Source organism: Rhinolophus sinicus, chromosome 1 (genome assembly GCF_057876585.1).
Source record: "Rhinolophus sinicus isolate RSI-liver-muscle chromosome 1, RSI-T2T, whole genome shotgun sequence".
NCBI classification, from domain to species: domain Eukaryota; kingdom Metazoa; phylum Chordata; class Mammalia; order Chiroptera; family Rhinolophidae; genus Rhinolophus; species Rhinolophus sinicus.
Genome location: NC_142501.1, coordinates 29,469,964 through 29,485,369, shown reverse-complemented (window position 1 = coordinate 29,485,369; position 15,406 = coordinate 29,469,964). Strand labels below are relative to the sequence as shown.

Sequence of the window (15,406 nt, the reverse complement as noted above, 5' to 3'; positions counted from 1 at the left end):
AGCCTCCAGCTCTTAGCTTGAAGGTCATTTCCTTAAGAGGGGCCTACCAGCCTCCATTACCAGGTGAGCCCCCCCCCCCCTTTTCAAACTTTTTTGGCATCCTGCATGATGGCCACTACAATAGGGGACTTTCAACAATCTGCAGAAGGCACTGCACGGGGATGGATTTTTATAGGTTTTTCTCTTGGGTAAACACAGCCTGGCCTGGGGAAAGAGTTTGGATTTCAGGAGCCTGCTTGCCCCCTCAGCTGGACCCTTTTGTAGGCGCATAAAGCAGAAGCTCCAAGGTCCCTTCCCAGCACTTATCCTTCAGAACGCCCACCTAAATTCCATTACATAATTCCAGCTGTAAGTCCTTGTCTATCTCCTCCAACAGCCCAGCCCATAGCTCCATGAGGGCAAGGCTCCTGTTTGTCATGTTGCAGACACGGAGCCTGGCCCTTCGCGGGGCTTCCGCGAGGAGTATGCATGCAACAGCAAAGCAGTGTGTAGTATCACTAAGCACACATTCAGTTATACATTCACGTGCTTTTTTCTAGTAAGATAACAAATGTTCACTCTTCAGCCTACACGATTGTAGTATTATCTTCCTTTGACTCCTGTGAATACGTGGCTTGTGGCCAAAAATCAGGAATATAGCTTCTCTGGGAAAAACGCCTGATCTACAAGGATGGACTGCGTGATCTCGACTAGGAATCACAGACTTGTGAGCCAAAAGGAACCTATAAATCATCTTGTTTAACTTCCCCACTTCACAGAAAATCAAGGATTAGAATTTTCTCTTCTGTAAAATGAAAACTGGGTGTAGTGATCTCCCATACCTGGTTTTCTGAGATGCTAAGATTTGCCCAGGTCAGTCCCATGGAGAGTGACAGCTCAAGATTGGTCTGCTAACTTGAAATTTAAAACAATCTCCCCCGCACTGAGTCCTAAGTTACTAAACGATGGGCAGGGAGTTGAGCTGTTGAATTCCTGGCCAAATCCTGGGGTGTGCCAAATGCCAAAGATCAAGGAATGTGAGGTTTGGGATAATGTTACCAACAGGATCCCATGAGGCAAAAAGATGGAATAGGCTCAATTTTCCATGGTTTGTTAAGATATCCCTGAGTTAATGGGGTGATATTTATACCTTGCTTATGTGCCCTGGAAGAAAAACCATATACCTAAACACATACACTCCTCATAATTCATACATGGATTGAATGATATCTGAAACTATCTAGACAGGAAAATGGAGGGGAAATGAATTACAGAAATGCCTTGTTCTCTGCTGATGTCTGAGGAGAAAGACTGTATGTGAGACACAAAAAGAAACTTACTGTGTTAAAGAATTGTAAGGATAATTTTTTTTAATTTGAAATATCTTTGGTTTTTTTCTTTTTAAAATCTGTTACTAAAAATGCAATCAATACTTAATAAAATGAAAGTTTCTTCATGATTCTATGCTGAGAAATTGAAACTATTAATGTGAGGGGTTACCTTTCAAGCTGGTTCTATGCATATCTACATGAATTTACTATTTTTTTTTACAAAAATGGGGTCATACCATAAATGTTGTTGTGCCTGGTTTAATATTATGGACAACTTTTCATATTAATATATATAAAGCTACCTGGGGTGTTTTAATGGCTGCCATCTGCATCATTCTTGGATATACTACGGTTGGTTCAATTAAATAATCAATCCTTTAATCCTATATCTAAGAGGATGTTGCTTGGTTGTTTACTTTTTTGTTTCTTTGTAAAGTCTAATGTATAACTTTACAATGATCATGCTGGTGAATATTTCTTTAGTCACACATCTGATCATTTCCCAAAAGTAAATTTGTAGAAGAGGAACTGCTAAATCAGGATCAACCTACAGCATATAATATAAAACACAATATGTACTCGTATGTGTGTATGCGTGTGTAGGAGGGATTTAACATTTTCCCACATGGTTAGCTATAACTTAACACCATTTATTGCATCATATACTCTCACTCTACTGCTTTGACATTTCATATTTATCATATAATAAATTCTGCTTGAAGCTTTTAAGAGAATAGAGAACTTGAAGGCAAAGCCAGAAGTAATGATTTGGGAGAGTCAGATTGTAGGCCTATATACAGGCCAGTAAGACTAGGAATGGAGAAGATGTGTGGAAAAAGGTCATTGTATCTGCAGGAAGAAGCTGATTTAGGGGACTTCTAAGGGTAAAGCACAGTGATACCAGTAAGCCAACAATCAATTTGGATAAGAAGGATTTTACATTGAACTCGAAAGGTGGTCATGGCTTCCACACATGCAAACTCCTTGCTTCTCCGGTCGCCAATGAAGCTGGAAAAAAAAAAATCAGTCAGGGTTGGATAGAAAGGAGGGAAGTAAAAGTTAAACTATCAAGAAAGAATAATGGCCACCTTTGTATCCGAATGTAACTCTAGTTACTTAAATGTACGTATTCTGTATATAATTTGTATCCCCAAAGTTTCAAACTACACCTGAACATGTTTTCACATTTTAGAAGCCTTTTGTATTTCCTCTTATGAAAACGGTGTTCATAGCTTTTGCTTATTTTTCTATTGGTTTGTTTGCTTTTCCTCATTGATTTGTAGACACTATTTATCAGGGAAATTAGCCTTTTGATATATGGATTGCAAACATTTTTCCTAGTTTGCCATTGTCTTTGTATATGTTTCGGTTGTGAGTATTACTGATTTAGTACCACAAACAAATCTATACCAGGGCCTTACTGAGATAATTAGAGATGGCCCTAAACTCAACAAATGCCTTATTTTCTAAAGCTTTTTTTTTTAAAAAAAAAATGTGGTAAAATATACATGTCATAAAATTTACCATTTCAGCCACTTTTTGCAATATATTATCTTTATTAAATGCCCAATAAAAAATCATTTGTTCTTCTTAAGGGTAATAACAGCAGTATTTAAAAATGAGAAAACGTATTTACAAGGTTAATATAGTGTTGGTTGTAGTTACTTGAGAATCCAAAATAAGAACTGGATGTCTCTGTTAATTGTATTGTTTATAAATATATACTGATAATTATTTATTATATACCAGGTACTACGCTAAGTACTGCACATACATTATCCTGCTCAATAGCTTTAATAATCCTATGAGAGAGCTATAAGCATCCTCATTATATAACATATAGCCAAAGAAACAGAAACTTGAAATGATGAAGTAACTTGCCAAAGGTCTCACAGGCAATAAATTAGGTAACTGGGACTCAAACCCCAGCAGTCTGACTCCAGAGCCTGAAGTCAAACCACTGTCCCAACGTCTATCTCAAAAGGATGGGACCCAGAACACTGTCTGAGATTGTTTTGGATAGAAAATGGACGAACTTTAAAATTTTGCCAGTAGTTGTGTATTTATTTATTTTTTCACTATTGTAGTTAGGCATAATGTAAAATTTACCATTTGAACCATGTTTAAGTATACAGTTCAGTGGCATCAAGGACACTCATGTGGTTGTGCAACGTCACCGCCATGTCATTGTCTTGTCACTTTGCTATGGCAAGTTTTGCCATGCAAAACATTTTTATTTTTGTCATCAAATTGATCAATGTTATATTTTATGGATTCTATGTTTTGTGTCACGCTTAGAAAGACCTTGCCCACTCTGAGATTATATAGTTTTAAATCTTCTGCAGTTTCTTCTGGTATGTCTATGGTTTCATTTTTTTTACACTTCACTCTTAAATCCTTCAGGAATTTATCCTGGCATGAAGTGTGAGATAAGGATGCCTCTTTATTATTTTTTTAATGCCAATAGAAATTATATTTGCAACTAGACAAATTCATTTTAAATTCATATGGGGGGGGGGAAGGCAAGCAAAAGAAGCCAGGAAAATTCTGAAAAGGAGACTGGTTGGGGTGTGGAGAATTAGTGCTACTAGAAATGAAAACATTCTAATTTACAGTTATTAACATAATTTGGTCCTGAATGCTGAAACTGATAGAACAATGGAATGAAATAGGATGATCAGAACTTATCAGAATTTAGTGTAAAGGTGTAAATTTAATTTAAAAGGTATAAATTTACTGCCATCTTTATCATGTTTATCCAAGAATATGACGCACCTTTTCATTTGAAGTCTTCTGTTAGATATACAATCTTAAAATGAGAACACTGTCCCATCTCTCCACCACCTTCCTGTCTGCTGAAGAAGTTAGTAAAAAGTTACCTGGGGAGGCTTTGTTTGGGATCTAATTTTTTTTCCAAAGTTATTCCTAACATATTGGACTTCCTAGTCACTCTATTTACAAAATATGAAAGCTGTGATCAAGTCTGACTTAATCAGACATATCTGTACCATATTTCCATAGTCTGGGCTCAAACTCAATGCTAAGTGTTAAAGATTAAATAGCAGGTGTTAGGTGTTGGCAGAATTCTTTTTAAAGGTTCCAGAGGCTGAGTTTGGGCCTTGATTTAACTTAGGCCTTGATTTAACCAGGATGGCAGCTGGAACTTACCATCTACTCGGTATTATTACCCGCCCAATCTCAAAGATAGGGCTTTGAGTTACCATGGGTGTTGGTCTAAAACAGCAATGTCCAAGAAAAATATAATGCGAGCCACATCTATAAATTGAAATTGTTTAATACCCACACTAAAAAAAAAGTAAAAAGAAACAGGTGAAATTAAATTTAATAATATTTTTATTTAATTCAATATATCAAAAGTATGATCATTTCAATATGTAATCAACATAAAAATTGAGATATTCAACATTATTTTTCATACTAATTCTTGGAAACCTGGCCTATATGAGTATGTCACACTTACAGCACATCTCAATTTGGATTAGCCAAATTCAAGTGCTCAGTAGCCAACTATGGCTTCTGGCTACCATACTGGACAGGACAATTCTAGAAAATGGTAATGAGCAAGGAAAACTGCTTAATTTAATCAAAACCCAGAAACTCCAAGATTGGAAATATAGTATCTCAAGGGCCTGTAACAGACTTTAAAAATCACGAGTCCTAATATTCATCTGCATTTGAATCTTTTCTACAAATCAAGGCCTCACCCAGACTAGTGCTTGACTCACATTTCCAGGGATGATGAGTTCACTGCTTCCTGAGGCTAGCCAGTCTATTGGGGGACAATCTTAACTCAAAAATTCCTTGCTAAGAGTACAAACAGGTTGGTTTATAGTGGTTTGAAGAGCTTAGTTGGGTTTAGCCAATCTTAAGGGGTTCGTTGAGTTAGGAAGTATTGGGGGAGTTAAGAACTAAAAAATGGACGGTGAGGTGGGCATAGGAACTGTTAGACTGGAGGCTGAGGCTGACATCTGGTTCAAATCCTCAGCTACACAGCAAGAGTAACAGACAAAAACAAACTATGTATATATGCTAACTTCACTAATCTGGAGATAGAGTAATTTGGAGAATAATTTGAATTATGGTAAAACTTAAAATTTTTTTCACGGTAAAATAAAACATAATTGGGTCATACTTAATGAATGATATTCTGTGCATTAGGCTGCAATACAAATAACATTATCCTCAATCTTAAACTACTTTATCAAAAGAATTAATTTTCAGGCCCAGAAATGAAAGACACTTTCAAAGTCTTATTCCCTCTTGATTTTCTTTTAACCTTTTCCTTACTGGAAATCAGAGACAGAAAACTTAGTTTCAAATTGAGTAAAAATGACATCAACTGCCATATGATGCATTCTGACTGGGTGTCTCCTGAAATAATACATTTGTGCTGTATTTGCATTTCTTCTGTTTCTTTTTCCCCCTGTTGGTAGTGAGGTGTTCTTTTCCAGGCACCGTCGGCCTCCCGTCCTCCCCAATTCTACCTTGCCAAGGCAGGGGAAGGTGCATCCTCGCCAGGGCTCTTGCCAGCGCCTCCCTAGTACCTCTGGCCAGCAACCGGCGAAACGGCGCACCTTGGACATCCATTAACGTTTTATACTACATCTCTGTCCCTGCCGAGGCTTCTCCTGGTTGTTGTCCGCGGCCCCACGATCCCCTACCCGCCTGCACACTGTCAACCGCACTCGGGGAGAAATTTTTGAAACAGAAGCTCCGCCCACCCGCCTCCCTCCGGCTTCCACAAAACCAGCTAAACACCACACCTTGGGCCGCCGAAACGGGTTTCGTCACAAGAGCTGAGTAGTGTACTTTTCACAAGAAAACAAGTATCAAAAAAAAAAAAAAAAAATTCAAACTGCACTCACCGGCCAATGGGGAAGAAGCGGGCGGTGGGCGGAGGAAGTGCGGGGCGGGAGGGGCGGGCTGGGGCTGGTACCGCAGGGGATGCGTAAAAACGCGGCGGGCGCTCGGTTTGGGCTTTTTTTTTTTTCCTCCAAAACCAGCTCTAGTGCGAGACTCCGCCTGTAGTTGCAGCCTCTCGGATCCACCTTAAATCTTCAGTGGACTCGGCGCAGGGGTCAGTGGGCGCAGCCAATGCCAATCAAGTTTACAACCACCAGCACGGGAGGGAAAAAAAAGAGAGGAAAAAAACAACCCTCAAGTTCTCCAGTCCCCACACTCACACGGACGCACGCACTTACACAAGCACACAAAAGGAAGGAGGGGGTGGGGGGAATAGGCGCGCGCGCGCGCTACAGCGCGCGCGAGAGGAAATGTTTGCAAAATGCTGGCTGGAGGCTCGGTGCCCGTGGCCCGAGCGCTCCGGGAAGGCGCGCGGGAAGCGCAGCCCAGCGCGAGCGCCATGATGGTGGCTGCGGTTCGGAGCCCATTTTCTGGCGGGGGAGCTGCAATGATGCAATCCTCCGGCCTCGGGTCCGGCCGCTCGCCTTCTCCCTGCCTTTTCTTCACGTTCCTTTGAGGCGCGTCGAAGTTTCGCGCCCAACACGCAGCGATTTCTTTTCGTATCTTTTAGTTTCTGATTTGTGCCTACTCTGTTTGCCCCCACGCGAGACAGGCCTGGTACGCGAGTGGGGATATACACAGGGACTTCAGTTTACCTGTAAACACATTTTCGGGGTCTGACTGAGGATGACCCCACCCCACCCCCACGCGAGCCGAGATCCCCGAGATTCTCCTCCCCGGCGGGGGGCGGGGGGTTCTAGCATGACCGTGGGCCCTCGTTCCCGTCTCCCCACACCACTTCGCTTGCAGGATTTTTACCTTAAATGTGGCGGGGAGGGAGGGGAGCGAGCGTAGGGTGTGGCTCAGGTGAAAGAGATGAAATTTTTAAACAAAATTCATAATCTGTAAAACAGATCGGAGAGCCTAGTTGAGCTCTTAAAACACCCTTTTCAATCTAAAAAACCTTATGAAGAGCAAGTGTCGACACTAATGATGATGAAGATGAAATGGCGAAGGCAGCACTACACGGCCGCCAGAAAAGGTCGTTCCGCGGGGCCGAGGCGGTGGGCGCACCGTGGCCCGAAAGGCCGCCCACCCCACTCCGCTCCTGTTGATTTCCACGCTCCCCTCCGTCCCCCAATTATGCCCCCGGACCCACATTTTCCTAGTTCTTTCCTGCTCCAGTCCCCCGCGCTGGTCAGCGAGGGATGCGATGGGGAAACTTCGCAAAGCGAGTGAAAAGGAGGAAGCGACCCCCGCAAGCGGCGGTGGCGCTTGGCCCTCCTGCGAGACGCTGCGGCCCTTCTTGCCGCCAGCGAGCGGGGAAGCCTTTCGAAATGCGCGGGGCTGTGGATCATTGGAGCCCGGGGTGGGGGTGGGGGTGGGAGCGGGCTGCTGCCCTGGAGGGTCCACGAATTCAGAAAGATTCTCCCCTTCACTCATTTCCTCCCACCGCTCTGGAGCTGGCAGGATACTGATGCGGAGGGTCTGTGGAGAGGAATGGGGGCTTTCGCTTCTTTCTTAGCCCAGAGGAGAGAGGATGAGGGAGGCAAGTTTCTGAGAAACCGTCCAGCCCGTCTGCGCTGGCCTAGGCGCAGCCGCCCTCCATGGCCTTCTGGCGCCCCCGGCGCGGGAACTGCGCGCAGCGACCCAGGCCGTGCGGGAGCTGCAAGTTTCAGACCAGGAGCCAGATTTGATGGCCTTTTCGTCTCGAGGCGCCGGCCAGCCTGACCCCGCAACTGCGGCGGGGAGCGGGCGCCGGGCTGCGGGGCCATTTGGGGAGACGACGGCGCATTGGCTCGGGTAGCGGACTCGGAATCGCGGGGACGCACTTGGAGACTTGACACAGAGTGTAATGGATCGACCCGGCGACTTAGGGACTGCGTTCCGGTGAACGTGCCTGGCGCAGCGAGCATCCACCACTTCCTGGCCCAGCACTCCTAAAATGCAATCTCTAAAAATTCACATTAAAGATGCCTCTTTATTAAAGGAAAATAGGGTACATGAAAATATTAAGAGGATTTTTTCCCTTTTGTTAGAGACACTTTTTTAAAAAATACCCATTTTGGCTCAGAGAAACTTTAATCTTATTTCATTATTTCCTGACTCAACTCCTTCCTCCCTGTTTTGAATTGTTTTTCTTGATTTCTCAGTGTCTTCTGAAAAACACTCTGTATGCGTGTTTTGAATAGAATCACAAAAACACCCTTTAGTCTTTAATTAAAATAATGTCTACTTGGAAGATGTAGCCCAGCAAAGGACCTACTTTTCTCTTCCCGGCAGCTGTAAGGTCAACCCTGCTGTAAAAAAAAAAAAAAAAAAAAAGTAACTTCGAGTCAAAATACGCTGAAATTATCTTGTTTAGAGCTCCTTTTGGGGTGCAACAATGTAAATGTAACTATTTGAGGGAAACAATTTAACCCAAATTCAGATTTTTTCGATTTAACCATTTGCAGATTCCTAGAGAAAATAATTTACTTTTACACCTTAACCACATTTTTGAAGTGTGAAATTACAGGAATCATTTTAGTAAATCTGACTTAAAAAATTTTTTTTAATTATTATTATTTAAGTAAAAAAATATCTCTCTCTGCTATGGGGATACAGGGACTCAAAACCCTCAGATTTGTTATTTAATGTTTTTGGTTGGGTAGATTACCTAGCAGGGAATTTAGACACTGAGGAATTTGTGTGTGATGACCAGTTTGGTTTGAAGAATACCGTTTTTATCTAAATTAGTGTGGAATGCATGCCAATTTCTAAAGGACTTATATATTTAAATATTTTGGACAAGAGGTGTGGATTAGATGGTCTGAACAATTGCTCTAACTCCTCACAACACTTTGCATGTGTAAATACAGAATTTAGAGAAGTCATCAATGTTACTTTCATTTTCAATCTTGCAAATGTGTGATCAGTGTACACTTATGCAAGAATTTCTGGTTCTGACATTCATATCCTAGAAGACATAAATATTTAAACTAATGGAGACTTTGACAATCTTATTTCTATGAATATGGGGCTTTTCCACTTTGTACTTCTAAAGCTTTGTCCACCCATACAGAAGTATGTGGAAAACAGTGACTACTATATCCAGAGCCATATAAACATCATCTGAGTTGTGGGCCTAAATTATCTCGACATTTGTCACTTCATATTATATTACTGTAAATATGAGTAGAATGCCAGGTCGAATGCCTCAAGCTTAGTAAAGTACAGCATAGTTCAACTCAATGAATAGCTATGGAAGTTTTCTTTATTGATTGTTTGATGTGTAACAATAATTGCTATCTTTTTCACACATTACAAAAAATTATACTTGGCTCAGTATGCAATCTTTTAAGCATAGCCATATTATTTAACAGAAGGGGGAAAAATCTATTCTACCCAATACAGCATTTACAAATGCACAAAACATGCCACTTTGGCTTGTATATTGCCTAGATTAAAAAAAAAATCTCTTTTTAACATAAATAAGTTAGTATAATTTTCAGTGTCTTTACAGAGTTATGTACACAGGTACACTTCAAATGGTTTTGTTTCATACACATACACAGGCAATGTAAAAATACTGTTTAAAGATGTAGTATCCATTTCACTTATAACATATGGACTCTTTTCTATACACTTTTGTAAAAACAATGTTCTTTGGACAAATTAACAAATAGAATGAAAAGTTTTAAATTTAAAATTATTTCATTATTTTTTATGTTAAATTACTTAACAGATTTTTTTTTTAAATATCCAATGATTTAGAATTATTTTGACCGTGTCTAAACAGCCCAAAGTGAAAAGAAAATTCAGAAATTTTCTCAGCACATCTGATAAAAATTAAATGGTCGAGTCCGAGCATTCAGAACTACCCCCATACACCTCCCAGATTTTTGCCCAGAATTACCTGCAGTGATTACCTATCTGCTAAATAATTAACTGGTAAATTCAAATTTTAAAGGGGTTTAGTGGGGAGCACGAAGAAGGATAGTTTTGTTATTTTTTTTAAAAAAGCCATTTGCTGCTACATAACGGAATCATCAGAGCTCCCAAATGAGACATAGCTTCATGTAAAAATAAACAGCAATTATTTGTAGCCAGTGTTCAAATTTGGAGGATTTTTACAATGAAGTATCAGTTCTCACTGAAAGGGACATTACATCTTTAAAGAAAACAATTCAACCCCTCCCCACAAACTGCTTCTCTTCATGCAAGTCTAATATTTTTCTCCTTGCTCTAAATTGAAGCGAGCTCTTCATACCCCCATGCCAATTCCTCAGCCCCACCCTGCCCTCCCTTCCCCAAAATTTATGTGCTACATAAAAGGTAAAAACTATATACACAGGTAGTACAATGAAGCAAATAAGGAAAAACCTAATTGCACAATGCTACATCCAACGCTTTTAGAGGCAGATCATTTAAGAGTGCCTAAAATTTTAGTGTTATGTTGTTCTTTTCAGTGCTTATACAGGACGTCCATTCCATGGAGTCAGGGATATGTATTTAAAATTTTTAATTTATATCTTCCTTGCTTCATCAAGCAATGATGTATCTGATAAACAAGGAAACATACTCTCAATTCTGCAAAAGAAACAAGAAGAAAGAATTAGGAGAATGCCACTAAAATAACATTACCAATAAAGTTCAGGAATTATTTTGTCACTGTCTTGGTTGGGAAATACGTGAGTGACAGAAATGTATGTACTAATAGTTGATGGTTGTAGTCTTCTCCATCCAACGTTTCCTTCACTGGATTTTTGCTCTCCTCTGTGTTGTGTACTTTTGTCTACAGCAGTGGTTCCCAATACTGCGCCCCCCCACCCACCACCCACCCCGCCCCGGGAGATTTGGAAATGTTTAGAGACATTTTTGCTTGTCATACTGGGGAAAAAGGGTACTTGCATCTAATTGGAGAGGCCAGAGGTGCTGCCAAACATTCGACAATGCACAGGACAGCCTCTCACAACAAAGAATTATTTGGCCCAAAATGTCAATAGTGCACAGGTTGAGAAAACTTGGTCTAGAGAACCGGTCTCAAACATGGTAGAAAAAAACAGAGATAGGAAAATTAAGAAACTGTAATACTTAAGAGTAGCAAAATTTCTATATTTGAAAAACAATTGAAAATATAACTTATAAAGGCTCTCCAAAGAAAATTCTATTAACACTTTTTTTTTTCAAAATATTCTAGTTTCTTAGTCATATGCAGAATATACACATGAATGCTTCTGCATAGGGCCTTACTACTATTTCTAGTATTCTTTGAACTGGCAATATTTACTAACAAATGCCTCTCTAAATCAGAATGGGACCAGGTCAAAATCCAGTAGGTCTGATTCACTCTGGCTCATCTGATGAGCCAGGCCACAAGTTTCAAACCAACAACGCCTGCAGATGGTAAGGTTGCGTCAGAACAATTTTTTATTCAATTTATTCAATTTTCCCACTACATATATAGCTATAATACAGAAGTTCTATAATGCCATTTTGTATAAGCTCTGAAAATATCAGATGTATGTAAAGAAGTTACATATGTGATTTAAAAACACAACAAATTTGAATCCCACCTTAATCCCTATGTCCTTTCATTTCTTTTTAGATGTTTATAAATGAGGATTTGAAAAGTTACTATCAATATGTATTAAGATCTCTTTATATGCTAGGCTATGAGTGTGTTTTGGGGGAAAAAAAAAAAAAAAGAAGTCCCAGTCTCTGTCTATAAGATGTTTACAGACTATTAATACACGTACTTTGGGGGGAAAAAAATATGTACTTTGATCTTTATGGATAGCCAATCCACGTAAAGTTGGCGGCTGAATTATTCAAATTAGCTATTCGTGTTGATCAGATTTTAGTAGATGGAAAAATCTCCACTTCCCTTGTGCGGGGCAGACCTATCCTGCCAGCCCTGATATCTACTATTCATTTCCCCTACAAATATCCAAATCATCCTGTTATAGTAAGATTAGCATACACATGCTGACGTGTTCCTGGATTGCTTACTTTGGCAGAGTTAATTTAACTTCTGCTTTGAAACTTTAGTGTTATCAGAAATTCTGTAGGAACCTTAGTATTTTGAAACTTTCTATTTTGGCTTTTTTTTTTAAATACAAAGGTTCCTTCTCTGTCCCCAGAACTTATAAGAACACAGGGAAAATGACCTTTTATGAAAATGATAAAGATAAAAGAACACAACATAGCTCTCTTTTCACATTTCTAACCATTTGATTAACCAAATATGAGCCATGTGTACCTAACAATGCCCTCAAAATTTAAATGTAATCATTCAGTTGCCATTTTTTCCATGTATGGCCCAAAAATGTGTTACTCCACTTAAACCTCTGGGAAATGAATTCTCATGAAGAGGAACTGAGACCACAGCCCAGCTCTTGTTCAGATGGGGAAAGACCCTATTGTTCCCAACATGTTTTGGTGGGGCTCACAGGAACTGACCGTCCTACTATCCACAGGGTCCTGATTACAAGTACTTGCCTGGAACACTTGCTCTAGTCCTTTCGTGTTTCAGGGGAAAATGATCTCAGGACGTGGAAACTGTTTAGAAATACAGTATCCCCACGGTGACTCCTAGCCATTCCTACTTTTTCGACTTCACAAAATATAAACAAAATAACAACCCACAGCTCTCATCCGCCAGCAACTAAGATGGGTATCTTGAGGTTTGAAAGGCCACGAGTTCCAGCAGCCCAATTCGGGTGTCAGTAATTTGCTCTTAGTAATCAACCCACCGAGCAGTTTACGTTTGACGTCTTCTGAGGCCTGGCTTCTTTGGCGTCTGCTCCACCGACCCCGCGTTCGGGGAAGCATCTGAAACATTTTCTTCTGTTCTGTTGGCTCTTTTGTTTTGAGGAGAGGCATCTAAGGACAAGAGGGAATTTTCAAAAGAACACACACAAGTAATCTTTATCAAAAAAACAATGGCTAACAAAAGTTGGCCCAGTAGTCAGGGGATGAAAAACCCACCACCTCCACCCACAATCCTGGACCCATCACTCTGAGTGGCCTTTAAGGGCACAAAATGAGGTTGTTTTCACAGAACAGTGTTTGCTACGCCCCAAAGCTCTCTCTCTCCATAGCGAAGAGGGAGGCCGCTGATAAACATCCCAACGTTGTCCAAACCTACTGCCGTGTAGACGGGGCGGGGGGGGGGGGGGGGGGGGGAGGGGACAGCGATGTTTTCGCTTAGTGAAATTATCAGATAATACAATCTCAGGCCTCTGACTTACAAATCATAGACAGACAAGCAGTCAGATAGCACTCACAACCTAAGATTACGAAACTGGGTTCCCAAAAAGCTACATCAGAATACGCTGCAAACTGAGAGATTAAGACCCCCAAGCAGGCAAGGCGGTGCCCCAGACAGACATTTTATGGTTTTGAGAGGGTCATTACCGTCATTTGCAGGTCGCTTCCTTATCCCAGTGCACGGCTCGGCTAAGCCTGTCTGGCCGTCCGATGCATCAGTCTTTTGGTCTACCAAGTGTGTGTCCTCTGAGTTTGCCTGAGACCCAATTAAAGACACCGCCTGGCGGTTCCCGCTGACATCCTGACTCTCCTGCGCTGGCACCTTGCAGGCGTCTTTGGGTGGCCGCGGGGGTCTGGAGTAGAACTCGGGCACGCTGCTCTTTTCCACCTCCTGCCATTCGTATCTGCCCGGCAGGGGTTTGTGATTCTGAAAATCAAAATTCCACTTTCGCTGGCTTGCCTCTTCCATGTCTCGGCAGTGCTTCTCCAAGTCCCGGGTTAACTCTTCGTGATTCACCGGGCCGAAGAGGTTTCTGCAGGCGGAGGGTTTGGGGTACTCCGCCTGTCTGGCGTCCATCCGCTCCAGGCTAGGGCTCCCGTTAGACACTCGCACGTTTGACATCTTCCTCCTGAGTCTTTACGACCGCCTCTCGCGCGCTCTCGGAAAACAAAACCGAACAAAACAAAACGCCCCGACCCAGCCCGAACCCCTCTTATAAGTCCTGCGACTGCCCTAGGAGCCAACAAAAACAAACCCCAACAAGTAACTGGCGAGCGCCAGGAGCGCGCTGGGTCTGGAGAGGGGGTGAGAGGAAGCCCGGACTCGGCAGCCGAAAGTCTCCGCGGATCAAGTGTACCGGCGAGCGAGAGGGCGGGGAGGGGAGGGGAGAGGCAAGAGGCGGGGGTGGCAAAGCCCGTCCAAGTCCAGGCTGGTGCAAGCCCGCGGTCCCGCGAACCGAGCGGCTCTCCAAACCTTGCCGGCGTCGGAGTCTCCGGGCGGCGAGAAAGTGGGGAGAGGGGAGGGGAAGAAAAACACCCTGAAAAGACGAGCCCCCTTTTCTTAGTTGCCCAATATGGCGGTGGAAGGGAGGCTGACGAAGAAGAAAATGATTGACACTGCAAGTCTATTTAAACAGAGGAGGAGATCCATTGGTCGCGGCGCCGGGAGCCGCCCAGCCGAGGCTGGCGAGCGCGGCCTTAAGGTGGCCCCGGCGCGGTCCCGCCGCCTCCCCGCCTCCCCGAGCGCGCCGACTCCGAGAGCGCCGCCCGGAGATTGGCTGGTCGCGTGATTGCTGGAGGTATACTGCTGCCAACAAACCTGCTCTAGCTGGCCTCGGAGAAATTAAAAATAAGACAAACAAGCTAGCCAAACGGCTGGGAAGCTGGGGAGGGGCCTGGGTGGCGGGGCCTTGGGTTCTGGTCCCCGCGCGGCGCTGGCGGGCGCGCGACGGTCCCGAAGCCCCGACCTCCCTCGCGTTCCTCGCCAGGGAAGCGAACGGGCTGGAGCAGAAGATCTCGAAGGTTGCTGGCCCCTCGATGTGTGCCTCGGTGGCGATCTAGTTTGCTCCGCACTGCGGGCAGCTGGGGGGCGGAGGCTGACGGTGGGAGCTCTGCCCGCAGCTGGTTTCTCACCCGCTGCACAAACTTCTCGCACTGCGGGGGAGGCGGAGAAGTATTGGCTGAGGGGCTGAGAGCCCCGGGTGAGCAGTGGTTAGCTCACCCCGAACCTTGGGATCTCTGCTGCTCTAGGGGATGCACAGGGGCTTAGGGAAGAAGCCAGGGCGAACGTCTTTCTACAAATTAGCCTGGAGTAGGCTCAGCATTTATAATACTGTATATTCTGAACCCAAGCTCTCCCT

At 42.9% G+C, this 15,406-nt stretch overlaps 2 protein-coding genes across 3 annotated transcripts in view; both read right to left on the bottom strand.

Annotated features, from left to right (window-relative positions):
* APOLD1 (apolipoprotein L domain containing 1) overlaps nucleotides 1-6,047 on the bottom strand; it is a 40,476-nt gene extending 34,429 nt beyond the window's left edge. For both annotated transcript variants that reach the window (XM_019744790.3, XM_019744795.3), the window contains exons 1-3: nucleotides 5,816-6,047; nucleotides 4,086-4,162; nucleotides 2,251-2,318 (exon numbers count right to left, since the gene is read on the bottom strand). The gene's annotated coding sequence lies outside the window, so the exon portion shown is untranslated. The remainder of the gene's footprint in view (nucleotides 1-2,250; nucleotides 2,319-4,085; nucleotides 4,163-5,815) is intronic.
* A 3,484-nt stretch (nucleotides 6,048-9,531) lies between these two features.
* On the bottom strand, nucleotides 9,532-15,065 carry CDKN1B (cyclin dependent kinase inhibitor 1B). Its single transcript, XM_019744772.3, has 3 exons — nucleotides 13,695-15,065; nucleotides 13,031-13,160; nucleotides 9,532-10,865 (listed from the first exon to the last, which is right to left on the bottom strand). Exons 1-2 carry the CDS (start codon nucleotides 14,167-14,169, stop codon nucleotides 13,039-13,041), a joined length of 597 nt encoding a protein of 198 aa, XP_019600331.2. The 5' UTR covers nucleotides 14,170-15,065; the 3' UTR covers nucleotides 9,532-10,865; nucleotides 13,031-13,038.
* Between the last annotated feature and the right edge of the window lie 341 nt (nucleotides 15,066-15,406).

Bases quoted from the DNA above. Each gene is read 5' to 3' on its own strand.
- CDKN1B (XM_019744772.3), bottom strand. From the start codon at position 14,169: ATGTCAAACGTGCGAGTGTCTAACGGGAGCCCTAGCCTGGAGCGGATG. The intron at 13,161-13,694 runs GTAATGACCCTC...TCTTGTCCTTAG, and splicing joins GAAGCGACCTGCAAATGACG to ATGCCTCTCCTCAAAACAAA.